Genomic DNA, 25,869 nt, shown 5'->3' on the forward strand with positions numbered 1-25,869 from the left:
GTTCTGATACGGGTTGTCGTGCTTTATCTTTAAAAATCAAAGAAAGAATGCATCTTTCATTCGCGAATGAGGTTGATGACTTTAAGTCCAAGGACAATGGTCCCTGTTCCATGCCTGCCAACTCTTTTTTTTGAGACAGTTTCCGGCTCTATCGCCCAGGCTGGAGTGCAGTGGCAAGATCTCTGCTCACGCAACCTCCGCCTCCCGGCTTCAAGCAATTCTCCTGCCTCAGCCTCTGGGATTACAGGCACGCACCACTACGCCCAGCTAATTTTTGCATTTTTAGTAGAAACGGGGTTTCACCATGTCGATCAGGCTGGTCTCGAACTCCTGATACCGTGATCCGCCCTCCTCAGCCTCCCAAAGTGCTGGGCTTACAGGGGTGAGCCACCGCGCCTGGCCCTGCCTGCCAACCCTTTAAGTCTCTTGGCATTTCTGTATCCTCTTACTAATTAACTGAACCTCATCCGGAAAATATTAACGATGGTTCGAACACTCAGGAGATACAACCTCAGAACTCAAAAGACCGAAAGAGACGTCTGCGATTCAGGACTGGAGGGGAGGGGCAGGAGCCCGCGGGTCGGAGCGCTGCGCCCCGCTTTCCCACACTTACTGGTTTGCTAGGGTAGACGTTCGAGAGGTGCGTTTTTAACCTCCCCACGGTCCAGTTCAAGAAGCAGCTAATAGTCTGGTCGCTGTACTTCTGATTCGGTGCCTTAATGACGAGCGTCACAGGAATCTCCATCCCACTTTGGTCCATGGCGCCCCCGAGTCGGACGGTCAAGCGGGGCAGCAGTTAAGCCCAACAGAGCCGAGGTGGTCACGGCCCGCGCGACTGGGATGCGGAGAGAAACGAGCTCTCAGTACTCCGTGTCCAGGTCAGTCACAGCCACAAGCGCGCTGGGCGATACCAGGGCCATTGCCGGTACCAGGGATGGGCACAGGCGGCGGCGGCGGGGTCGGGTGCCGGGCCGTGGACGCAGCTCTCCCCGCCAGGTCCGGCCTCCGCCGGGCTCCGGAACGTGGAGGCAGTCGCGGGGAGGGAGGAAGCGATGAGAAGGCAGGCCGGGAGGGGTGAGGCCACGACGGCCGGCCCGGGGTCACCGCCCCGCCCCGCCCCGCCGCGCCCCGCAGGCTGGAACGCAACAAGGCCCCTACGCCACGGCCCCGCGGGGCGGGTCGGGGAAGGGGCTGCGCGGCTCAGGGCGGTCAGTGGGGACCCGGGTACCTGGAGGAAGGCCGCGGGGCCCGCCACCGCCGCCCTCCGCGCCCAGCAGGGCCGCCGGCCACACCGTCCGAGGGGCGTTCTCCGCGGCTGCCGCTCCCTTCCTGCTGCGCGGCGGCGGCCACGGCCCAGCCCCGGGTCTCGCTAGGCGGCGCGGGCGGCAGTGAGAGAAGTTGGCCGACGGGCGCGGCCCGGCTCTCCCGACCCCTCAGGCTGGCCGGCTCAGGGTGGCGCAAAGCAGGGCCGGGCCGGGTGCGGCCGAGGCGACTGCAGGTGGCGGGAGGGCGGGGACCGGGGCCGTGGAGCCGGCCGCGGGCGCGCCGATTTTGTTGTTGTTGTGAGGAAGGGCCGCGGCCCCTTTAAGCCGGAACAGGCCGGGCGGAAGTGCGTCACCGGCGGCACGCCCCCTACACGTGGCCCTGCCGGCCCCGCCGCCGCCCCTCCCCGCCCGCCGCGCTCGGGCTGCCCGGGACACTCGCCGCCCGGTGCTGCGTCGCCAGCGGCAGGTCGGGCCCCTCGGAGCCTCTCCCTCCCGGCCGTTCGCTCGGCCCCGGCCCCGGCTGCCCTAAGGCCTACCACTACCTCGGCCGGCGCCAGCCTACCCTGTCTCGGCCGCACCCTGAAGATTTGGGAAGTCCTTCTCCGTCCCAAGAGTCGTCTCTGCAAAAGATGGTGCCCTTCCTGGTGCTGAACCGCACTCGGAAAATGTGTTGAGCGTCGTCTGTCTGCAAAGCACGGTGCCAGGAGCTGTGGCAGAGAAGCCGTGGGGTACATGAGTAAGGAGTACAGGCTTTTGGTTAAACGGGAAGTCTTCCTCTACTTCCCGGGGGACCCCGGCGGTCCTTGCTGGGCCTCCGTTGACTCGAATGGGGACAGTAATGCCTACCTGACCGCACGCTGATGAGTAAATGAGCTATGAGTGCAAAGCGTGGTGCAGTTCTCGCGTGTGCCAGCCCCCAGGTGTCAGTTTCCCCTTAATCGACAAGTATTCATTGAGCACCTACTGCGTGTTCAGTACTGTGGGACATGAGGGATGACAGTATTATTTTCTATTTTGTAACTTAGACGTAAGAACGAAAGGTTAAGTCTGTTGCCCACAGCCGACCTTTCTTCAGTTTCTGCTGAGGTTTAGGGGTCTGTATAGTAAGTTAAGGGTTGTTAGATGTGCATTTTCACAGCTCCCGACTTCCATTAAGGAACAGATAATACAGGGGGCTTCGCGAGCTTGTCTCTTTCCTTCTCAGCTTCAGAAGGACTTCGAGGTACCTACCACTGAATTTGAGACTGGGGGAAATTCTTCCTCTCAACTGCTAATGCAGCAGGATCTCTTACACCCTACCCTCCCTAACCTTGCTCTTCATGGTAAAACACATACCATATCTTAGCCGTACTCTATCAACTGCACATCTGGAGTTACGAGTGAAGTGTCCTTTGTTTCCAGTCATGGAATAACAACTCGCTGTGATACTGGCTTCCTGTAGCAGACTCCTCTTTGTCTACCCAGTCACGCTAATAGAACTTTAATGCTAGCCAAAGTTATTTTCTGAGACTCCCTTGCAGAAAGGGGCAGCCATTTGACACACTTGTAGCCAATGAGTTGAAAGCTTCTAAGAAAGCGTTTCGGTGGACAGGTTCTGCGAATCAGAGCTCATCTTTGCCCTACACCTGCCTTCCTTCCTGGAGGAAAGTGAAGAGCCACAGCACGCATAGTTCACTCCTGAAGCAACAAACAGGAGAACAGCGGCCTGCATGCCAAGGATGGCAGAGCAGAAAAATGTAAAGACGCAGGGTACTTGGTGGCATTGTTGTGCCGCCAGGCAAGCCCTAGGCTGTCTTCCCTAAGACTTTTTGTTTTTGATCCAATTCCTGTTTAAGCCATAAAGTTATCACAACTTTCACCACCCGGTTCTGCAGCCATTGTCACATGCCTGTGACTCCGACTTCCAGGAGTCCTTTAGAAGTGATGTGGCAATGTTGTTTGACACCATGAAATGTATATTGTTAATGAAGTTACCCTAATTGTAAATATTAAGACAGAATGTGCGTTTCACAGTGATGAATACTGTTCATAACGGAGTCTGTCAAAGGTTTGCTAACATGGGATAAAACATTTAAAATTGTAATGAAGGCTGGGCGCAGTGGCTTGCCTGTAATCCCAGCACTTCAGAAGGCTGAGGCAGGCAGATTGCTTGAGCTCAAAAGTTCAAGACCAGCCTGGGCAACATGGAGAAACCCTGTCTCTACAAAAAATACAGAAATCAGTCAGGCGTGGCAGTGCATGCCTGTGGTTCCAGCTGCTCTGGAGGCTGAGGTGGGAGGACTGCTTGAACCCAGAAGGCAGAGGTTGCAGTGAGCTGAGACTGCACCATGCACTCCAGCCTGGGTGTTAGTGAGACTCTGTCTCAAAAAATAATAAAAAGTAAAAATAAAATTGTAATGAACACAAGAAATTGGAATATAAGGGTCCGAAGATGATACTGTAACAGAAAAAAGGACTTTTAACTTTACAGCCACTTGAATTAAGTGCCTGAAAATCCTTCTGATGCTGTTGAACTTGGCCATGATGACAGCAGTATGTACATATCCCATTCCTGTTAAAATATGTGTAAACAGGTGTGTGTACAGAGCAGTGTGTGAAAGGGTGGTCCCCAGAATATTGATAGTGTTTGACCTGGAATTTGGGCTAGGAAAAATAATGACCAATGAAGAGACACAAGACAGCAGCAGTTGGGGAGAGGCTGTCCCTGGAGCAGCCTGTTTAAGTCACTGTACATGTTAACAGGTAAGAACTGGAAATGTCAAAGAACAGTTGCCCAGCTCAGTTATCATTTGTTACTAAAGACGGCCCAGGCCAGGCATGGTGGCTCGCACCCGTAATCCCGACACTGTGAGGCTGAGGCAGGTGGATCAGCTGAGGTCAGGAATTTGAGACCAGCCTGGCTGACATGGTGAAACCGATCTTTACTAAAAATGCAAAAAACTAGGCGCGGTAGTGCATGACTGTTATCCCAGCTACTGGGGAGGCTGAGGCAGGAGAATTGCTTGAACCTGGAATACAGAGATAGTAGCGAGCTGAGATTGTGTCACTGCACTCCAGCCTAATCGACAGAGTGAGACTCAGTCTCAAAAAAAAGCTGATAACATGAAAATTCTTAAGAGTACCAAGGTAATCGATAACAAAAGAGCCGTGATCATTAATAATAAATATAATACTTCAACTGAGGAATGGAAAACTAAACATCGTATGTTCTCATAAGTCCCTAAGCTATGAAGATGCAAAGGCATAAGAATGATACAATGGACTTTAGGGACTTGGAGGGCAAGGGTGGGAAGGAGGGAAGGGATATATAAACTACAAATTAGTTTCAGTGTATACTGCTCCGGTGATGGGTGCACCAAAATCTTACAAATCACTAAAGAATTTATGTAACTAAATACTACCTGTTCCCCAAAAAACTATGGAAATAAAAAATTAAAAAATTAATACTTCTCTGCTTCAATGATATTAACTATTCAGTACACTAAGTTTAGCAATTCAGTGATTTCTGACTGTGAGGTGGCTCTCTTTGTTAACAAAGAAAATGTAAATTTGAAGAAAATTATTTGTAAATAATAAAAATTGATTTCTATGTATTTATGGGATGTTTGTCTACTTCCACTTCTTTGAGGTGGAAAAGAGGATAGCTAGAAAACAGCTGGACACGTGGCTTACACCTTGTCATCCCAGCACTTTGGGAGGCCGAGGCAGGCAGATCGCTTGAGGTCAGGAGTTCAAGACCAACCTGGCCAACATGGTGAAACCCCATCTCTACTAAAAATACAAAAATTAGCTGGGCGTGGTGGCACACACCTGTAGTCCAGCTACTCAGGAGGCTGAGGCAGGAGAATATCTTGAACCCAGGAGGCGGAGGTTGCAGTGAGCTGAGATCACACCACTGCACTCCAGCCTGGGGAACAGAGTGAGACTCCATCTCAAAAAAACAAGAAGAAAACATATTGATTCATTCAGTGAGATACCAGGTTCTTTTAAAAATTCAAAGAAAGTGCTTGTCATTGAGCTCTTCTTACGGAAATTTGGAGTACCCTCCAGGAAGCTAGAGTACTTTTCCTACGTTGAATGGTGTAGTTTGAGTTTGTTTGATAGCTCTCTTGGAAGGAAAGACTTGAATCAAGTGATGACCTTGCGGTTGCAAGTTTCAGAGATGATGTTGGCCATCTGGCTTCTGAATCCATTCATTTCCACTTTCACCATCCTTGTCAGTGTTTTTAAAGAGGCTGCATCACAAAGCATCTAATCAAATCGCAATCAAGTTTATTGTTTTTAAAAAATGGAAACCTATACTGGAAGCCTAGGAAAATTAGCTCATTTCAACACTGCACTTTAAAAATCGTAATTGGTCCCAGATGTTTGATCATAAGTCATCTTGTAGGAAATGAAACAAAACCATTCATTAAATGCCAAATGGGTGTTTTGAATTAAATGTCATCTAATAAATTCTCAGAACAGCCCTGAGGGATAGTGAGGCTCAGAAAGGGTCAAGATCTCGCCCAAAAGCACACAGTAAGTTTGAAATAGAGTTCTGTCTCCAGCGTAATGCACACTCTTTCCACTACACAGAACTTTATTACTTAAAGAAAATCATGGGTAACAAGACACATGCAGGAGGAAAAGGCATTCAGGAACATCTTAGAGGTCTAGATCAGTCTTCTAGGTACGGCCAGTGACTTACTTAGGATGGCAATTGGACAATACGGTAGCCAAACACCATCTCACTGAGGCTGTTTTAGGTGACCAGAGGAGGAGCAGTAGGGGAAGGAGGGCAAATCACTTACACTGTTCACCCTCTGAGAGTTTTTACCTGAGTGTATATGTTAGTTGTCTATTACTGTAAAACAAATTGCCTCCAAAACTGTCGGTCAGAAATTTGGGAGCAGCTTAACTGAGAGTTCTGGTTTGAGGCTCTTACGGCATTGCAGTCAAGATTTGAGGTGGCATTCAGTCATCTGGAGACTTGATTGGGACTGGAAGAGTCCTCTCCCGGTGTCTCCCAAGGCTGGCATGCCGGTGCTGGTTATTAGTGTGAAGTCCCAGTTCCTCCCCATGTGAGCATCTCTATGGCACTGCCTGAGCATCCTCAAAACACGGCAGCTGGATTCCTCCAGAATGAGATCTAAAAGACCAATGCAAAAGATGGAATGCCTCTTATGACTTAATCAGAAATCACATACCACCACCTGCATCGTGTTCTTCAGTCACAAAGGCAAGCCCTCAGTCAGTTTGGGAAGAGAATAAATACAGGCATGAATACCCGGAGATAAGACCCACTGGTCTCGTATTTGAGGCCAGTTTACCAAATGTACTTTACCAAAGCACAGCAGGCCTAATAGATCCCTCTTTCCTTCTATATACTACTATCCAATTTCAAATCCCAACACCAGTGTTGCAACTGTTTCACAGTTGCTTGCCCTTCTGCTGGCATTCAGCATTCTTTCTAAAGGCCTTTCACCAATCTCCTCCAAATTTAGAACTATATAAACTCTATTCTATATTTCTCAAATGTTGGTTGTTATTGCTAAAAAGCAAATATAGTTTAACAGAGTTTGGAGAAACATTTGCTACTACATTCAAACAAAGTTAAGAAAACAATCACTAAATTGAAATGAACCCGGAGAAGAGTCATTGGCCTACCCTAGGAGTTTTCAATCTGGGTTCAGAGATAGATGGCCAAGATGCGTATACCCCCAAATTATCTATAGTACTGTGCGTGCGTATACACATGGCACTTATCTAAAGTAGAGCCCATAGCTTGTATCAGCTTCTCAAAGAGGCTTTCAGAGTGTAGCGACTTTCAGAGCCCTAATGAAATCCAGTTCCCATTGAGGTTTTTCCAGTTAAAGGAAATGGGATACTGAGCCAATCACCAGATTATGCCCTCAAGGCTCCAGATACACGCATCATCGTCTGCTTTGTGATATAGATAACTTCTATAAAAGTTCTCCTTTCCAGCAGCCATGACAAAGCTTTGTCAGTGGAGAGCACTGGAGGGACATTTCTCTATCTGTACAGTGTAGGGGCTCCTGTAGGCAGGTTCTTACAGTTCATTTGGCTTCTGGAGCACCCAGTTCCAGCAGTGCCCGGTGGCCAACAGTGTAGGGCACCTCCCATGAACAACTTCTCCAGGAACGCTCTCAGGTAACTTTGCAGGCGACTGTTATGAAGAGCTTTCCCCAGCACCCTTCAGGCGGCTTTGCAGTGGAGTACCACTAATACCAGTAGTACCACTGGTACAGCACCCTCCATGAACGGCTTCCCCTCGCACCCCTTGGCCAGCTTCGCACCTCAGCAAATGTCTCTGACACTCAGTGAGCCCCAGTCACTGAACTTCGTCAGTGAGTCCCTCTTCCCTGAGGGCAGTGGCTTACCCCTGTATCTGCTACTCCTGTATTCTTCAGAATCTGCTTTGCTTCTCTCTAGCCATCTCCTTATTACTCTATTCTCCGTTATGTGTGATAATTCTTTTTTTTTCTTTTTTGAGACAGAGTCTTACTCTGTCACCCAGGCTGGAGTGCAGTGGCGCAATCCCACCTCACTGCAGCCTCCGCCTCCCAGGTTCCAGTGATTCTCCTGTCTCAGCCTCTCGGTAGCTGGGATTACAGGCATGTGCTGCCACACCCGACTAATTTTTGTATTTTCAGTGGAGAAAGGGTTTCACCATATTGGTCAGGCTGGTCTTGCCTGACCTCAGATGACCTGCTTTCCTTGGCCTCCCAAAGTGCTAGGATTACAGGCGTGAACCACCATGCCCAGCCTATAAGTGATCATTCTTTACACTTTACCTTCCATGTTCAAACCATGGTGTGATTTCTGCCTCATTGTTGAACACTGGTTGATACAGAATTGGTATCAGAAGTGGTCCCAGGAGATGGACAATGAAGATAAAATTTACGAATCGGTTTGGTCATTCCCTTTGGCTGAGTTCTTCCTCAGAGGAAAATGAGATGCTGGAAATGTGTATGGCATGCAGGGGCATTACAGTTGATCAGACCATCATCTGTGGTTGATGGTGATGACATGCCAGCTGAAGCAGTGACTGCCTCAGCAGTTGATGCATTTGACAATTAGATGACAATAAGGACAGTGGTATGGGATAGATCTTTCTGGGTGCCCTTAAGCACTTATAGATAGAAAATGACAACCTTATGTCTTTCAACTCTCAGCTCAAGTCACAGAGTAAGACCAGAACTGCAAAGAGCCTTTTACTTCTTGCAGACATAGTGGTGATACTGTTGAAAATCAACCAGTAAATTTTATTTTAAGCGTTGCTGAATTATAGTAATAGTTAAATTCACAGTCACATCACTATGTATGTGTATATATGTAATATACATATGCACACGTGTATGTGTGTGTGTGTCTGTGTATTATAAGCCATTTATTGGAAAAGAATGGAGACCTGAAAATTGGAATAAGGCCATCTCCTTGGACCCAGATGATGCTGACAGTCTTGAAATTCCATGTCTCTCTAAGCTTTGCCTATTAGTGAAAGTAGCTTGCCCTCTGGAGACTAACCTGTGTTTGCCTGAAAGCTCTGTGATAACCTCACTTGGGGAAGAGTTGCTAAAAGAGGATGTTCCTTTGCAGGACCTATCATAACCACTCACTATCACCACGAGACCTATAACCACAGTTACATCTCAGCATACCCCACGGGGACAGCCACACACTATGACCCAGGAAGAACTAGCTTACACTCCAAAAGAATTGTAAGACTTTGCTAATATAGAGGCAGAGTCCGGGGAATATGTGTGGGAGTGTATCCTAAGGGTGTTAGACCAAGAAGGGTAAAATATACAGCCAGCCTGCTATGCTTGTGCTTGCTAGAGATTCCAGATTTGATGCATTAGCTCATGCAGCTGAAGGTTGCTCTTACAATTTATTGGCTCATTGACTGAAACTCAGACTCAAACGCAGCCTACGTTTAATACAGCTTAGATGCCAAAGCCTTTCTGTCATCATGTGGAGAAAGCAATCCAAGGACTTAGGGAGATAGGAATGTTAAACTGTATCATGTGTGACCGGCACACCCTTCCCCCTCCACCATTCCATGAGAAGGCCCGTAAGACACTCTCTTCACTAAGGCATTGAGAGGTACATCAGTAAGGGGAGCACCTGCGTTTTTGTAAAGCTCCGTGGTTGCTCTTTGTAGACCAGGTGGGACTGTGGGGATACTGCCATTTAGATGAACCTCCTAGTTGTGCCACTGTGGAAGACTGGGGATATGTTTTACAGGAAGACGTATATTCTTGGAATTCAAGGCCATTATATGCAGAGGGGCATGCAGATTCAAGCTCAACTGCAAAAATATTTAATGTCCATTATTTCCATTAATATTCGTCCCAGTCACTATTATAGAGGACACAAAGGATAGTGAGATATACTTGCCTTCAAAGAGTTTGCAATCTGGTAAGAGAAAATAAGACGCATGCACGTGACCATAGAACAAAACAGAGTAAATTAAAGGAGGAATCCAGGCCCTTCCGTACACCAGCCACCTTATGTCTCAGCCAAAAGGGGAAGAGGGAAGTGAGGAAAGGTGTGATCTGCTCTATCAAAGAGAGCTGCGGCAAGTTGCAAAGTGGAAACAGCACTTTGACATGACTCTTCCTTTCCTCAGTCTTTTCTAACTTTTCCTACGTTTTCCCAGAGTATACCTTCCTTAAAACCTCATCTACTGCCCTTCCTCAGGCCCAGCTGAGACTCCCTCAGTTTGACAACTGGGAAAAGAGACCCAGCTGTGCCCCAGGAAATAAGATGGACCCCACACGACCAGGCATACGTATCTACCTCCCCCTTATCGATGTCTGTGTCCCCACTGCCATTATTGACAACAACCTCATTCTTTGTCATCACACTCTCCACTGTCTCCTCCATGTCACTTCCAGCATCTACGGCAACTTCTTTATGTCAGTAGTGACTTCCTAATTCACTTTGTTAAAGTTCTGAGGCCAGATCTAAGATCAGCAGAATAATTGGTTAGTTTGACTGACAAGGGTAAGGAACGGGGAAATGACAGCTGAGTCAAGTACTTCAAATACTACATGCTAGAAACCCACTTCATTCATTCATTCTAGGGATTTAGCACTCCAGAGTTACAAACTTTTATATTTCCTGTCTTATCTCGAAAAAATGTCCAAGAGCATGCATAACACATTTTACATAGTTACATAACTGGCCAAGGGGAAAGGTCAAAGTTCCTGAGAAAAATCTTGGCCGAGTTCGCACTTTTTCTCCGTCTTAATTCTTTTGTGTATTCTCGCCTAGCACGGTCCTTTTTGCATAGGAACAATAAATATTATGGACCCAATTATAATACTCATTTTACAGAGGGAAATGAGCTGTAGGGAAGTTATCTGCCTAAGTTCACCAGTTACTATTTGATAGAGCTGTTAATACAAAAGCCCTTGACTTTTTTTTTCTTTTTCTTCTTTTTTTTTTTTTTTTTTTTGAAACAAGGTCTCCCTCTGTCACCCAGGCTGGAGTGCAGTGGCGAGATCTCAGCTCACTACAACTCTGCCTCCCTCAACATGACAGGTTCAAGCAATTGTCATGTCTCGGCCTCCCCAGTAACTAGGATCACATGTGTGTGCCTCCCGCCTGGCTAAATTTTTGTATTTTTAGTAGAGACGGGGTTTCAGCATTCGACTAGGCTGGTCTCAAACTCCTGGCCTCAAGCAGTCCACCAGCCTCAGCCTCCCAAAGTCCTGAGAATACAGGCGTAAGCCATCACACCCAGCTGCCCTTGACTTTTATTCAGAGTGTTTCTCCTAGCTGCAGTTCTGTAGGATTTTTGTGTGACCATTTTACGTCCTCTGTCTTCTGAGCAATAACAGGCAGTAGCGTGTCTGGGAGAGTCTGGGCCACATGGAGGGCATTTGGCAAAAGCAGTTAAGGAAAAAGCCATAGAAGCGTCATGGGAACAAAGTTTAGAAGCAGTGAGGGGACATCAGTCTTTACTGTTAGGAATCTCATGCAGCTAAAAGCAGCATCCCTGATAAACTCGTTATCTACTCAGCAAAACAGAAAACCCATAGGAATTTCAGCATTGCACCCGTCTTATCTCTTGTGCACATTCCTCTCTCATTTAATGATCGGCCATGCCAGAGGCCATTTTCCTGCTAACTCCTTCTCTGCCAAACTCAGTATTTTAATGTATTAGCTGTTATTGCACATATGACTAGAATCTCTTATAATCATTATATGTTTATAGCTTTCCTCTTGTGTCTGCGAAAGTCATCCTTTGGTTAACATAACCATCTTTTATTCACTTTCACCCAAAATTACAGTTCATAGCATAATACTTCAGGAAGGGAAAATTGTGAGGCATCCTCTTTATAAACCACCTATATTTGTAAGGATGCCAGGGAATCAATGGCAGTAAATAAGCTTAAAGAAAGAAAAGAAGTCTCAGCTTAAATTGAGTCTGAGACTCAGTTTTGCTCAGATTCATGTGGGAGATGACCCTTTTTGATTCCCAGCATTTATATGTATTAGTTTCTTTCTTCCTTTCTCTTTTTCTCTATCTCTCTTTCTTCCTTCCTTCCTTCCCTTCCTTTCTTCCTTTTTCTCTCTCTCCCTCCCTCTCTCCCTCTCTCTCTCTCTTTCTTTCTTTCTTTCTCTTTCTTTCAATGGAGTCTCACTCTGTCACCCAGGCTGGAGTGCAGCGTCTTGATCACAGCTCACTGCAGCCTCATCTTTCTGGGCTCAAGTGGTCCTCCCACCTCAGCCTCCTGAGTAGCTTGGACTACAGGTGCATGACACCATGCCTGGCTAATTTTTTTTTTTTTTTTTTTTTTAGAGATGGGGTTTTGTCATGTAGCCCAGGCTGGTCTTGAACTCCTGGGCTCGAGCCATCCACCCGCCTCAGCCCACAAAGTGCTGGGATTGCAGGTATCACCCACCACACCCAGACTACCTTCCAGTCTTTTCAGATTTTCTTTAGAAATCTCTATTTCGTATCCATAATCTCATTTTTACGTATCATCAAAAACCATGTTTAGATTGCTGTTTCATAGGTTTTTTAAAATCAGCTATGATTTTATTTTATTTAAAAGCCTTTTTTAAGGGGACCAACTTTTCTTATTTCTTCACAATGCCTTCTAATATATATGCACACATATCCATAATGAATTCATATATATGCATAAAGTTTTCATAAATCTGTAATAGCAGTATGTTTACAAAATTTTTGAAATATCTTTTTTTACTTAAAAGTGTTATAAATTCTCTAAGATGGACACCCGATGTAGTGCTTGTTGGAATGTAAATGAATGCACTTCTGGGGAGCAACTTGAAAGAACATATCAAACTCATAGAGGCGACTGTAATCAAGAAGGGATGGGGTGCATTCTGGGGGACCGGTAATGTTCTGCTTCTTGACCTAGGTGGTGTATACATGGTTTTTTATTTTATAACTGTTAAAAAGTACATATGTAAATTGTATGTACTTTTCTGTATGTTATGTTGTATTTCACAATTCAAAAATTATTTTTAAATGTACATTTGGTTATTAATTTCAAATAATTCTACCTTTAAAAAGAGTGTAAGTGATGATTTTAAAGCATGGATTATAATAGCAAATACCAAATACAACAGCAAGGGTTTGATTAAATAAAGCAAAGCAGATGCAGATGACAGAATCCTCCGCATCTTTTATAAAATGAAATATATCACGCCTGTAATCCCAGCACTTTGGGAGGCCGAGGCGGATGGATCGCGAGGTCAAGAGATCGAGACCATCCTGGTCAACATGGTGAAACCCCCTCTGTACTAAAAATACAAAAAATTAGCTGGGCATGGTGGTGCATGCCTGTAATCCCAGCTACTCAGGAGGCTGAGGCAGGAGAATTGCCTGAACCCAGGAGGCGGAGGTTGCGGTGAGCCGAGATCGCGCCATTGCACTCCAGCCTGGGTAACAAGAGCGAAACTCCGTCTCAAAAAAAAAAAAAAAAAATGAAATGTAAATAAATACATGCTGAGGCACAGGCACAAGCTGTTCATAACATGAAGGGGAAAAAATTGCACAAAGTATGTTCAGTAAGTTCTTCTACTTAAAAAGTTATATAATCCACGTGTTAAGAAGAATTTCGAGAGCTATATAAACCAAAGGATGGAGTGAAATTGTAGCAAGCATTTTATTTCTCTTTGTTTATATTTTCTAATTTTTCTAAATGAACTCATTTTGCTATTTGGATAAGAAAAAAAGCTATTTAAAAGAAATTTTAAGCTCATTTATTTCTTCATTCAGTAGCAAGTCTTAGCATTATTTCTCAGTTTGGGCCTTTTAAAAATAGTAATCAAAATATACATTTTACAAGAACAACCAGATTCTCTTCATAGCCCTTACATTTTGAAATAATGTATTTTATTTGTTGACAGTTTGGGTGAGGTCAGAGAGACTTTTTTTTCAAGTTTAAATTTCAAGTTTCAAGTGTTAATTTTTATATAAAATTCTTTCCTAATTAAAAGTTTGTATTTCAAGAAAAGAGATCTACCTTTATGTTTTTTTTAAAGAAGAAAACTATGATTTTTTTTTTTTTTTTTTTTTTTTTGAGACAGAGTTTCGCTCTTCTTACCCAGGCTGGAGTGCAATGGCACGATCTCGGCTCACCGCAACCTCCGCCTCCTGGGTTCAGGCAATTCTCCTGCCTCAGCCTCCTGAGTAGCTGGGATTACAGGCACGCGCCACCATGCCCAGCTAATTTTTTGTATTTTTAGTAGAGACGGGGTTTCACCATGTTGACCAGGATGGTCTCGATCTCTCGACCTCGTGATCCACCTGCCTTGGCCTCCCAAAGTGCTGGGATTACAGGCGTGAGCCACCGCGCCCGGCCTGATTTTTTTTTTTTTTTTTTAACAAATTAGGCAATATTTTTATTGTATTTTTTAATATTGCTTATTCACAAATCCTTCCATCTTTTAGATTAAGGCCAATTGTGAGTACTACTCAAGTCATTAATTTCACAATTACTATTATATTATTAAATCTCTATTTAGAGGTACTTAGTGTTATATTTTCAAAAGGAAATAGACACATGTCAATCAGGAAACGGAGGAAATGCAGCGTGAAAGGTACCATTGCTGCAGTTAACCAGAGCAGCCACTGGGTGTCTCCACTGCTTCACACCAGCCACTGTCTCTGATGGAAGTTTCCAACGAAAACGGGAGATGAAGAGCATAGCTTTATTTACAGAATTCTTAATTAGGAACTGATGCGGCATTTACTTGCCAGACATTTTATTTAGAAAGAGTTCTGCTCATGTAGGCAATATTTCCTTGCGTTCTTTGATAATTGGGCATTTGATTTGCCAAGGAGAGGAAGGGAAACATTTATTATTTTTCTTAACATCCTATCATTTCCTATTCAAATTTTTAAATCGGAAGCCAAAATTCTTCATTTGTGACATGCTGGCTATTTTCATAGCTACCATTTTCCGAGTTCTATAATGAAATGACTCCAGTAAAAGCAAGAAAAGTTACCACTAGACAGGAATGTGGTATATTTTTCTTTTGGAAAAATAGAAAACTACATTGCTACTAGCTTTCTACCTCTAAGAAATGTCACCGCATCCCAAAAGGGCTAGTGAATAGAAGAAAGAGACAGGGATCGGCCACAGAGTAGTGGAACTGGCCTCTGGGTAAGTGATCTTTAAAGCCAAGCCTCTACTGGGTGGGGTGGCTCTCACCTGTAATCCCGAGGTGTGCAGATCACTCGAGCTCAGGAGTTCCAGACCAGCCTGGGCAACATGTGAAACCCCATGTCTACTAAAAACGCAAAAATTAGCTGGGTGCAGTGGTGCACTACTGTAGCCCCAGCTATTCAAGAGGCTGAGATGGGAGAAGCGCCTGAGCCCAGAGGGATGAGGTTGCAGTGATCACGTTGCTGCACTCCAGCCTCAAAAGAAAAAAAAAAAAAAAAAAAAGCTAACCACTAACCATTCCTGGGATTGCACATCTAAACCTTGGGACTGACTATAATTTAGAAACTTAACCTCAGTTAGTATTTCTAGATCCATTAAATTTGCAATTTGTTCATTTAGGGTACATTTCTGTCTTCACCCTGACTTCTTCTAATTTTTCCACTCCAGACCTACCACTTTCTTCTGTGGCCTCAATTCCTTCTGCCGTCTACCATTGCCGTTTTCATCTTTTCTTTGCTGCCCCTTTTCATTTGCTTGGTTGAGTAGATAAATTTTGAATGAAAGTCATTGTTTTTAAAAAATCCTACTTTAGCCCCACATCATTCCATCAGAAGAAAGGAATTCTAGAAATTTAACATAAATGGTGCAAAGTTTAAAAAGCCCCTATACAAAAATACGATTGTGCACTTCAGCCAGTATTCACCGCGATGTAATACATTGGCTACATTCTGATGTACTTATCTGCTTAAGGAAACTAATGAATGGTGGAATCGGAAGAAAAAACTTGAATTCAAACAGGAGCAAAGTTATAGAGAAAACGTATTTTTCATTGTACAAACTCTAACTAGAGTAAATAAACACAGAACTAGGTGTAGGTAACAGAGCTTCATGTTGGAGAGTAGAATTTAAATATCAAGTTCACCTTATAAGGAAAATACGTAGTCATGAGTTAAAGAACACGTTGTTTTAAATATTCAAATAAATGAGGGGAAGAAGTAATAGAAGATGATGGATCCCAGATTTGACATTAATTTCATATCATGTACTTAATTCACAGGATTCTTTTCAGAAGGGGAAAGGAATGAGAACTCTCACAGGTGATCAGGGAGAGAGTGGATCTCAGCTGTCATTCTACCACGGGAAGATAAATCCACACAAAATCCTACAGAGCCTTCTGCAATTTGCTATTTTTAATATTAAATGCTACATTTTCATTTTTAAAATATAATAATGCTACATTTACCATCAATCTTCGTTTGCTTTAATTTAGACCTGAAGCTCAATTTTCCCTACTTTGCTTGTTCACTGGACAGTCTGGCTACACAGAAATTTACATCCTGAATGAAGGATTTCAGGCAATTTACTGAAGCACAGCTGCGATTTTAAGCTCATCCATTTAGCATGAAGAAACATTAAGAAAAAAGGCACATTTTCAGAGTGTATAATGCAGTTTTAAAAGATAAAGACACTTGCATGTCTGTGTTCAGCACAGCACTATCACAATAGCAAAGCCATGGAATCAACCTAAACGTCCGCCAAGGGCAGACTGGATAAAGAAAATGTGGCACATATACACTGTGGAATTCTACGCAGCCGTGAAAAACAATGAGATCATATCCTTTGCAGGGACATGGATGGAGCGGGAGGCCATGATCCCGAGTAAACATAGAAAGAAAAAACCAAATGGGCGATGTTCCCACGATGTTCCCACTTATAAGTGGGAGCTAAACAACAAGAACACGTGGATACTAGGAGACGAAAAACAGACACTGGGGCCTACTTGATGGGGGGTGGGCAGGAGGGAGGGTATCGCAAAAGAACACGGCTCGGTTACTATGTTTAGTACCCAGGTCACAAAACCCCTGTTACACCCAGTCTACCTAGGTAACAAACTTGCACATGTATCCCTGAACCTGAAATACAGGTTTTTTTAAAAAAGGTAAAATAAAAATAAAGAATAATCTATTCAAGTAACGACCCAAAAGTTTTTCTGTATTTTATGAAGAGCAGTGAATGCATTGCTAAGCAGCTAGGCTGAGATGAGGGTAAGAGGAGAGAGGTTTAGTGGTCCTGTCGTCTAGTCCTGACTCTGCTGTCACAATTTATTTCACTTCTTTGGGCTGTCAATTTTCTCATCTATAAAATTAATCGATTGGCCGGGTGCAGTAGCTAATGTTTGTCATCACGGCACTTTGGGAGGCCGAAGTGGGTGAATCACCTGAGGTCAAGAGTTTAAGACCAGCCTGGCCAACATGGTGAAACCTCATCTCTACTAAAAACATGAAAATTAGCCGGGCAACAAAATGGGGGCAAATGCCCGTAATACCAGTTACTCAGGAGGCTGAGGCAGAAGAATCACTTGAACGCGGGCCGTGGAAGTTGCAGTGAGCCAAGATTGCGCCACTGCACTCCAGGCGGGGCAACAGAGTGAGACTCTGTCTCAAAAAATAAAATAAAATAAGTTGGACTAAATGCTCTTGGTGCTAATTTTCAATGATCTGTGAAATCATAAAATAAAAGCCATAAAGACTAAAAATGTATTCTAGCTCACATGCTTTCATTTTCTGCATGAAATAAATGTTCATTCTGATATATTGGTAAGGAAAGTACACAGTGCTTGAATGCCCATTTTCTAGGACATAGAGCATATTTAACTATTTAGCTTATTATATAGCCATGTAGTTATAGTTTTGCCTACGTTACACATTTTGTTCAGATCTATTATTTATTTACTTCTGAGTCCTTGCTGATAGGCCCCGCCCTGATTATGATACTGCTTTCGTGGTGAAATAGGATCCACTTCCATGATCTGTGCCATGGAGATTCAGGAGCACGTTGTAGGGACTCTCTATGTCGGTGAATGACACGGACTATTAATACAGACAAGCTGTGTTAGAATCACCTGCAGATTATTTGGTAGTTTTTTTGTTTGTTTGTTTGTTTACTATTCCTGGGTCCTTCTGTTATAAGGATAGGACCATTTACTGAAACTGCAACCTGCAGAATCCCCCTCAATCTTTTTAATATTTTTAGCTTTTTTTTTCTAAAGTTACTCCTGCTGGAATGAGAAACTCGTCAATCTTTTATCAGGAAAACAACAACAACGGAATTTTAGAGTTTTTTTTTTTAAATTCCTGATCACAGATACAAATAATTAATGGTCTGGAAAATAGTTGAGTATAATCAAAAATATAATGCTCCTTAAAACATTGAGAGCTTTATAGTAACACAAAGGATGCCACACCCAACCCACCTCCCTAAGCCTCCCACAGTTACCAACTCTTGTCCACAATTTCAAAAAAGACAACCTAAAATTCTTTCTAAGCCTTAATTTTTGTTGAAGCCAATTTTAAAGTGTGATCAGGGATACAGACAATACATGTGCTAAAGCTAAAAATTTTGGTGATTGCCCAGGCACTTAAAATCTTTTTTTAACCAATATTTCCTTTCTAAAAATATAAATTTATATGAATAATGGATTATTTGTTATGATTTGCCTTTGAATAACCCTTTTCCCCTTCTTTGTCATGGAGGAATAATCCCAATGTGTTGCTGGGGGAGTTGTCCTACACTGCCTTATTTCAAAAGGAAACAGTCCCAGCCCGCACATTTTAGCACGCTGCTTCTCAGGAGCTTGCACTCATCCACCAATTGTATCATTTAGTTGGGATATGACAAAATTATGCTAAAACTCATGTTAAAGCTTCAGGTTTTTGTTTGTTTGTTTTTGCTGATCTACATATCAGCCTTACCTCCATGTACTTCACTAATTATATTTAAGGAATCAGAAGACTTCCTCTCTGAATTTTATTCTCGTTAATTTTTCTAGAATATTTATCTGTTAAATAAAATGAGTTGTTAGGGTATGTTAAGTGTGTAGGGCACGTAACCAGTTGACTGTCAAGGTTCTGAGTAGGTTAGATTTCATGGTCAAGCATAATCTTTAAACACTCACAATCTCACTCCTACACATTCCCAGCCCCCTGAAGTCTTTCATTCACTCCTATTCATTCTTACTTGCTCTTACTAGTAATATCTGCATTTAGATTCTCTCATCTTACCTTTCCCAAACCTCTTGCCTCACAATAAGTTTTATTTTCCCTGCTTACATTAGTTACATCTACTCTGATCTGTAGACATTTTTTTTTTACCCAAAACCCAGCAAAGCAAACACTGTCAACCTGTCAAAAAAAAAAAAAAAAAAAAAGGGCTGCAATGGTGGAGAGCAGATAAGCAGGTGGTAATAAATGATTCTAGTGAATCTGAGCCAGCCTGGGAACCTGCTGGGCTGGCCTGGCTCAGAGGTGGTAAGAGAAGGCAACAGGAGGCAGGAGGCGGCCCCATCCACTGTCCCTCCCCAGAGCAGGAAAGAGTGGGGGACTCCCTACCCTAAAGCACACGGGGGGAAACTATCTAAGGAAGAGTCCCAGCAAGATCAAGTATCGGTGCCACGTCCAAGGGGTCAGAGAAATGATCAGTCAGGGTGGTAGGGCCACGAGTTTACCTTGTGGTTTGGCTCTATGTCGGTGTATGGAAGTGCCGACAGCTGAGCTGAGAGCTGCCAAGAGAGGCAGAGAGCAGGTGTGTCAGAGATTTGGGGCCTGCACGGAAGCGAAATGTGATGGCAGAAGAAGACGCCACAGGAGTTGTTGAGGCGTCAGTTGGAAAGTGAACAGCAGAACTGGCAGTGGCTGCTGGGCCTGTTGGGGCACAAGGAATGACAAAGACGGGCAGCTGCAAGGCAAGACAGACCAGATTGGCCAGTACAACAGCAGAGGGCCACACTGGGCTTTAATTCAGGAATCCTGGTGGAGGCAATAACGAGAGGAAAGATGAGACACAGTAGGTAAGTCAAGGTAGCGGTCAGGATCGACGGAGACAGGCTGGCCAGATGGCTGTTCATTGAGTGGTGTGTCCGGCTTTCCAGCATCAACTGGATAGCCGAATGACAATGTGAGTCACCTTAAGCCAAGGTCAATTTTACTCCTCTACTTTGCTGGGGATCAGAATCATTAACTGCGTCAATAACGCCCACATTCGACTCATCCTACAATGGAGGCAATTGTAACTTTGGCAAAACCAAGGAACTTTTTTTTTTTTGAGACAGAGTCTGGCTCTGTCTCCCAGGCTGGAGTGCAGTGGTGCAATCTCAGCTCACTGCAGCCTTCACCTTCCAGGTTCAAGCAGTTCTCGTGCCTCAGCCTCCCGCGTAGCGGGAACTACAGGTGTGTGCTGCCAAGCCCGGCTAATTTTTGTATTTTGTAGTAGAGACAGATTTTCACCATGTTGGCCTGGATGGTCTGGATCTCCTGACGTCGTGATTCACCTGCCTCGGCCTTCCAAAGTGCTGGGATTACAGGCATGAGCCACCGCGTGAGACAGAACTTTTTTTCTGTTTTTTGAATGGCGTCTTGCTCTGCCGACCAGGCTCGAGTGCAGTGGTGCAATCTTGGCTCACTGCAACCTCCTCCTCCCAGGTTCAAGCGATTCTCCTGCCTCAGCCTCCTGTGTAGCTGGGGTTACAGGCGCACACCACCACTCTAGGCTAAATTTTGTATTTTAGTAGAGATGGAGTTTCACCATGTTGGTCAGGCTGGTCTCGAACTCCGGACCTCGTGATCCACCCACCTTGGCCTCCCAAAGTGCTGGGATTACAACATGAGCCACTGTGCCCAGCCGAACTATTTTTTTAACTGATGCACATTAATAAGATTTAGAAAATCTTGAGATTTAACTGACAGTGTTGAGATTCGTACAACTTTATGTTGAGAATTCTCTTTCCAGGAATTATTTCAATTAGTCACATTTTTATCTTCTACCGAAGTGTCAGTTTAGTGTAAATAACTGCCATTTGAATACTAACTTGTATAAAAAAATACAAAAAGATTGTTTATGTGTGTGTGTGTACACATACGTGTCAAGACTAAAAACTAAGCACTGGCTTAAGTCTTTGGCAAAGGACAAGCAGTTGGCAAGTTCGCAAGTTAGAATTTGTAATTCCATCCCGAAGTGGACTAAATCGTCAGTTTAAGAAGATTGTGAGTGTCAGCACATGCAGAGGTCATCCTGTGTCAATGTCGTTACAGTTTGCAAGTCCTGTGTCAATTCACGTTGTAGCCCACAGATACTAATGACTTCGCCTAAAGGAGATGTTCAGAAATGGAAGTGTAAACTCAACCCTAGTTGATCAATATGCTGATTGTGTTTCCTCGTTGTGATTCAAGCGAATATTTGATTATCTTTGGGTCGATCCGTAGTATATTCAGCAGTATCATGAGCACATAATTTTTGTTGATGGTTTGTCCAAAGTTTCTATCAATCCATCCTACCGGCATTGCTGCCTGAGTTATAACAGCTGCCCCGAGAATCTTGTCTGAACGACAAGTTAACTGCTGTTCCCAGTTATATCTGGTCTTTCCCACCCCCAAACATACACAAAAGATTTTTGTCATTCTTGGCATTGGACAGCAGAAGTGGTAAGACATGCCAGCAGAACTCCAAAGGCAGACTGTCCTTCCACCTGTTTTATGCTACAAGACAAACTTCCAAGTGCGAGGCGGTGTGGAGAGCTGTTTCCTTGAATGGCAGCTGAATGTGCCAGCGGGATCCTTGGCAGCAATGCCCAGGCACTGAAGCCGGGCATTCAGGAGAGCTAAATGGAGAACAGAGACTTGAGCAAACTGCTTCCTGGAACACTGAGAACCTGAATGGGAAATTAAGAAGAACCAGATTCTTTCTATTCTTCCACCAGCCAAGGTCAGATTTCCAAACTCCTATTGATTCTAATCTTTCCCAAACAGTGCTGTGGCAATGTATGAAAGTAATAAAAATAATCCTTTTTCTGTTTAAAAAAAAATGCTGTTACTTGCTGTTTTGTTATGCTCTTGCTTGAGAATTTTTTCCCCCCATCTTAAAGCAACAACTTCAGGATGGGGAAATCGAGCAAAACCATGGTGAAGAGATTCATTTAAAGAGGACAAGTGACTTATGCTACATCTCAGGAGACAGTTCCCTAAGGTGAGAGGTGTTGGCAACGCCAGCTTGCATGTTGCCTCTTAGCAAAAAGCTGGTGCGAATCATCCCTAGTTTGGGAGACTTTGAGCCAGGAATAACTGTCACAGTAAAAGACCCATTAACAGTAAGGAGGGTAAATGGATAGCAAAAAACCTAGGGGAATCCACAGGCTTTTGTTAATTCCATTCCATCTGCTTGGTGTTTCTGGAACTCTGCTTTCAAACTTAGAATACCCAGAATCCCAACAGTTGAGGAAAGTAATAACCAGTGTCTGGTGGCGAGGGTGGGGAGGAGAGCAACGGTGGAAAGATGAGAATTCTTCCAGTTATTTTCAGTTTTTCCTGAAACTGAGGCTCCCTGAAACTCTAAGTTTTGTTTGTTTGTTTGTTTTGTTTTGTTTTGTTTTTTTGAGACAGAGTTTTGCTTTTGTTACCCAGGCTGGAGTGCAATGGCACAATCTCGGCTCACCACAACCTCCGCCTCCTGAATTCAGGCAATTCTCCTGCCTCAGCCTCCTGAGTAGCTGGGATTACAGGCACGCACCACCATGCCCAGCTAATTTTTGTATTTTTAGTAGAGATGGGGTTTCACCATATTGACCAGGATAGTCTCGATCTCTTGACCTTGTGATCCATCCACCTCGGCCTCCCAAAGTGCTGGGATGAAACTCTAAGTTTTTAGGAAACTTAAAGATAAGTGTTTGTTTACTTAAAATACAGCCTGAAGAATACTTTTAGTTTTAAAAAAATTCTTGACTCTTTGATTTCCTCTTGGGAAGATTATTATTTAACAAAAATATTTATTTATAAACAAAATCTTTTAGAAGAGGATTCTGTGGAGGAAATAGTCGTAAAAGGACTTTTCGGCGGTGATGAGATGAGAAACACCGCCCTAAAGAAAACTGTGTAAGGGGCATCGTTTTCCAAATTGTTTTCATGAAAAATTTACAAGCAGTGGCTAACTTCCCACTGTACTGTGTATCTAATTCAATCAAAATATTGAAGATTCAAAAAGACCGTAGCCCAGGCACGGGGGCTCACACCTGTCATCCCAGCACTTTGGGAGGCTAAGGTGGGCGGATCACCTGAGGTCAGGAGTTTCAGACCAACCAGCCTGATCAACATGGAGAAACGCCATCTCTACTAAAAATACAAAATTAGCCAGGTGTGGTGGTACATGCCTGTAATACCAGCCACGCGGGAGGCTGAGGCAGAAGAATTGCTTGAACCCGGGAGGCAGAGGTTGCATGAGCCATTGCACTCCAGCTTGGGCAACAAGAGCAAAACTCTACCTCAAAAAAAAGGAAAAAAAGATTGTGACAGTGGTTGTGGGAAATTCCAGACTTGCTGCCACCAGCAGAGCCTTCCTTTATGGAGTGTCTAAGTGCGGGCGTAACAAATCCCAGACACCAGCTTTAGTGGCCAGTGGTTTCAGGAAATAGTAAAAAGTCAGTAAAAGTCTTGCTTGAACCAGGAAGCCTCCTCATAGAGTTGTGAATTCTTCAGAGAGGTTTTACCAAAGTAGGGGCACAATGTGCACGCCTGCCGTCTTTCGGGAATTCAGGAAACGTAGGCAACCGTGTTTATTATTCGCCCTCCTCTCCTTCCATGAGCAAAAACAAAATTATGTGCAATGGTTGAAGCGCATTCAACCATGACATTATCAGACATTGCTCATGGACCTGTCACATGGCAGGCTGTGTGCTAAGGGCTGGGCATGTGAAGATGGGTAAATGTACACTGTCACAGTCAGGACTGGTAACGACTGGCCCGGGGCTCACCTGCGTTGCCTGGATAACAAGCCAATTGGCACTGAGGCTCTCAGTCTTATCCCCACATGAGGGCTCCATCCAAACAGCCCATGAGACCAGTTTCTTCCTTCCATGGACCCCAGTGCCTTTAGGTGCTGAACAGCTGACTTTCCCAGGCAACTCAGAGAGCTGGTGTCTAACCCCACACTGATGTTACTGAAGAAGGCGGATTATCCTCCCACCCACCAGGTTGTTCCCACTCTTGCCCTATAAGGAGAGCAGCAAGGGGACAAAACCCCTCCCCTGAGATGCCCACCAACTGTGCATCCAACATACAACTTTGGCCCGTCTCTTCTCTTTGTTACTTCTTGCTTTGTAAATTTCCTCCAGTAGAGCCCATGAGATGTCATGGAAATAATCACAAAATAACAAACCTTTTTTGTGTGACAGGTGATGAGCACAAAAGGACCCATCTTTTTTTTTTTTTTTTTTTTTTTTTGAGACAGAGTTTTGCTCTTGTTACCCAGGCTGGAGTGCAATGGCGCCATCTCGGCTCACCGCAACCTCTGCCTCCTGGCTTCAGGCAATTCTCCTGCCTCAGCCTCCTGAGTAGCTGGGATTACAGGCACGGGCCATTGTGCCCAGCTAATTTTTTATATTTTTAGTAGAGACGGGGTTTCACCATTTGACCGGGATGGTCTCGATCTCTCGACCTTGTGATCCACCCGCCTCGGCCTCCCAAAGTGCTGGGATTACAGGCGTGAGCCACCACGCCCGGCCAAATGGACCATCTTATGCAGCGCTTGGCAGCTTCTGTAATACTACTCACCATGCTGCTGACATCACATGTTCCAGAACCAATCCTGTCCTTTGACAAGAAGGATTTCATTATCAGTTCCGGTGGCGACTGGCTAGAGAGAGGAAGAAACACTTCAGGGACTCTGCCGCCATGCCCAGATGGGGAGTGCAGAGTTTGTACCACGGGACTCCAGGGTTCCTTCTCTAGCAGCTACCCTGTGGCAGTGCCTATTTGGAACCTCCCTTAACTGCTGACTGCATAGATGTTTGCTTCATTTGTCCATCTGTTTGATCACTATTAGAGCTGTTTTAAGCCTTAAGAGAGATAGTGGACTAGAAGGTACCTTGGAAAAGTATAAAGCTCCATCCAAGTAACGTAACTTGAATATCAAATATGTATTTACTACCGATTATCAGTTCCATTCTTTTTTTCTGTTTTTAAACTGGGAACTTATAAAGCCTAAAATATAAAATGTGTATACATGGATATGCTCTGAAGTGAGGTGGAGGGATAGAAATTGACATTGTGGTATTGCTCTATAGCTTTGCAAGATGTTAGCATTGGGAGGAACTGCTTGAAGGCTACAAGGGAAAGCTCTGTCTTATTACTTACAACAGCATGTGAATGTACAGTTATCTCAAAATAAAAATCTAATTAACAATAAATAAATCCAGAGCGTGGATTTCTTATCCTGTCATTTTCCTCCTCCTGAAATTGCAGAATAGCCAAACAGAAACCTCCCCATGACCACCAGCTGAGATTCACTGGTGCCCGTATTAGTGGACACAGGCAGGTGCATCATGGGGCCTCCAGTCATGCATAATGGAAGATACCAACTCAACTGATATAAGCAAAGGAAAATACAGTGTATTAGATAATGACACCTCTCGAGCAGGGTAGTCGTAGGGTCAGCTGATTCAGCAGCTTGATTCGTAATCAAGAGCCCAAATTCTTTTCCACTTTCTCCCCTGCCATCCTCAGCCTATCAGTTTCATCCTTCAGGTGGCTCAAAGGTAGTTGCAAGGTGGCTGCTATCATGCCACGTCCTACATGCAGATGTGAAAAGTATCTCTTTTCAACAGTCTCATTTTAAGCGCAAGGAAACACCTGCAGGCCTTTCTGCGTCTTTTGACACTTGTTTTATTGTGGAACAAGTCACAAACACCTCTTTAAGTGGGTCACTTGGCCAGGAGGGAGAGCTTGCCATTATCCTTAGATGGAGGAGAGGAGGGGTGAGGTGGTTACCCCTGAACCTGGTCAGTGTTCTGCAGAGATGGGGTGATAAATAGGCAATTCCTTGCCAAGGAGCCACGGTAAAGCTTCAGGCCAGCTCAGAGGGTGACGAAGAGCAAGAAGAACAACCAGAAGGAACACACTTTTACA

General features: G+C 44.3%; 1 protein-coding gene and 2 long non-coding RNA genes across 8 annotated transcripts in view; 1 reads left to right on the forward strand and 2 right to left on the reverse strand.

Moving 5' to 3' along the window:
* The window catches only part of HERPUD2 (HERPUD family member 2), a 48,647-nt gene extending 47,083 nt beyond the window's left edge, over positions 1-1,564 (reverse strand). For 3 of the 5 annotated variants that reach the window (XM_078342201.1, XM_078342200.1, XM_002751325.6), the window contains exons 1-2: positions 1,229-1,564; positions 614-835 (exon numbers count right to left, since the gene is read on the reverse strand). In XM_078342201.1, coding sequence (XP_078198327.1) covers positions 614-760 — 147 coding nt within the window. In that variant the 5' untranslated portion in view covers positions 761-835; positions 1,229-1,564. Of the gene's footprint in view, positions 1-613 lie in introns of all 5 variants that reach the window. The other 2 variants (XM_009002033.5, XM_009002032.5) reach the window with 1 other exon arrangement.
* Positions 612-25,155, forward strand: LOC128928377 (uncharacterized). Of its 2 annotated transcripts, XR_008473277.2 has the most exons (3): positions 612-878; positions 15,981-21,679; positions 24,138-25,155. It is a non-coding gene; the product is annotated as an uncharacterized LOC128928377 (long non-coding RNA). The 2 variants fall into 2 exon arrangements; XR_013523813.1 differs by lacking the exon at positions 24,138-25,155 and having other exon boundaries at positions 15,981-21,779.
* On the reverse strand, positions 5,518-15,117 carry LOC144578314 (uncharacterized). Its single transcript, XR_013523815.1, has 2 exons — positions 14,969-15,117; positions 5,518-6,396 (listed from the first exon to the last, which is right to left on the reverse strand). It is a non-coding gene; the product is annotated as an uncharacterized LOC144578314 (long non-coding RNA).
* Positions 25,156-25,869: the final 714 nt, after the last annotated feature.

This window comes from Callithrix jacchus, chromosome 11, assembly GCF_049354715.1.
Source record: "Callithrix jacchus isolate 240 chromosome 11, calJac240_pri, whole genome shotgun sequence".
NCBI lineage: Eukaryota > Metazoa > Chordata > Mammalia > Primates > Cebidae > Callithrix > Callithrix jacchus.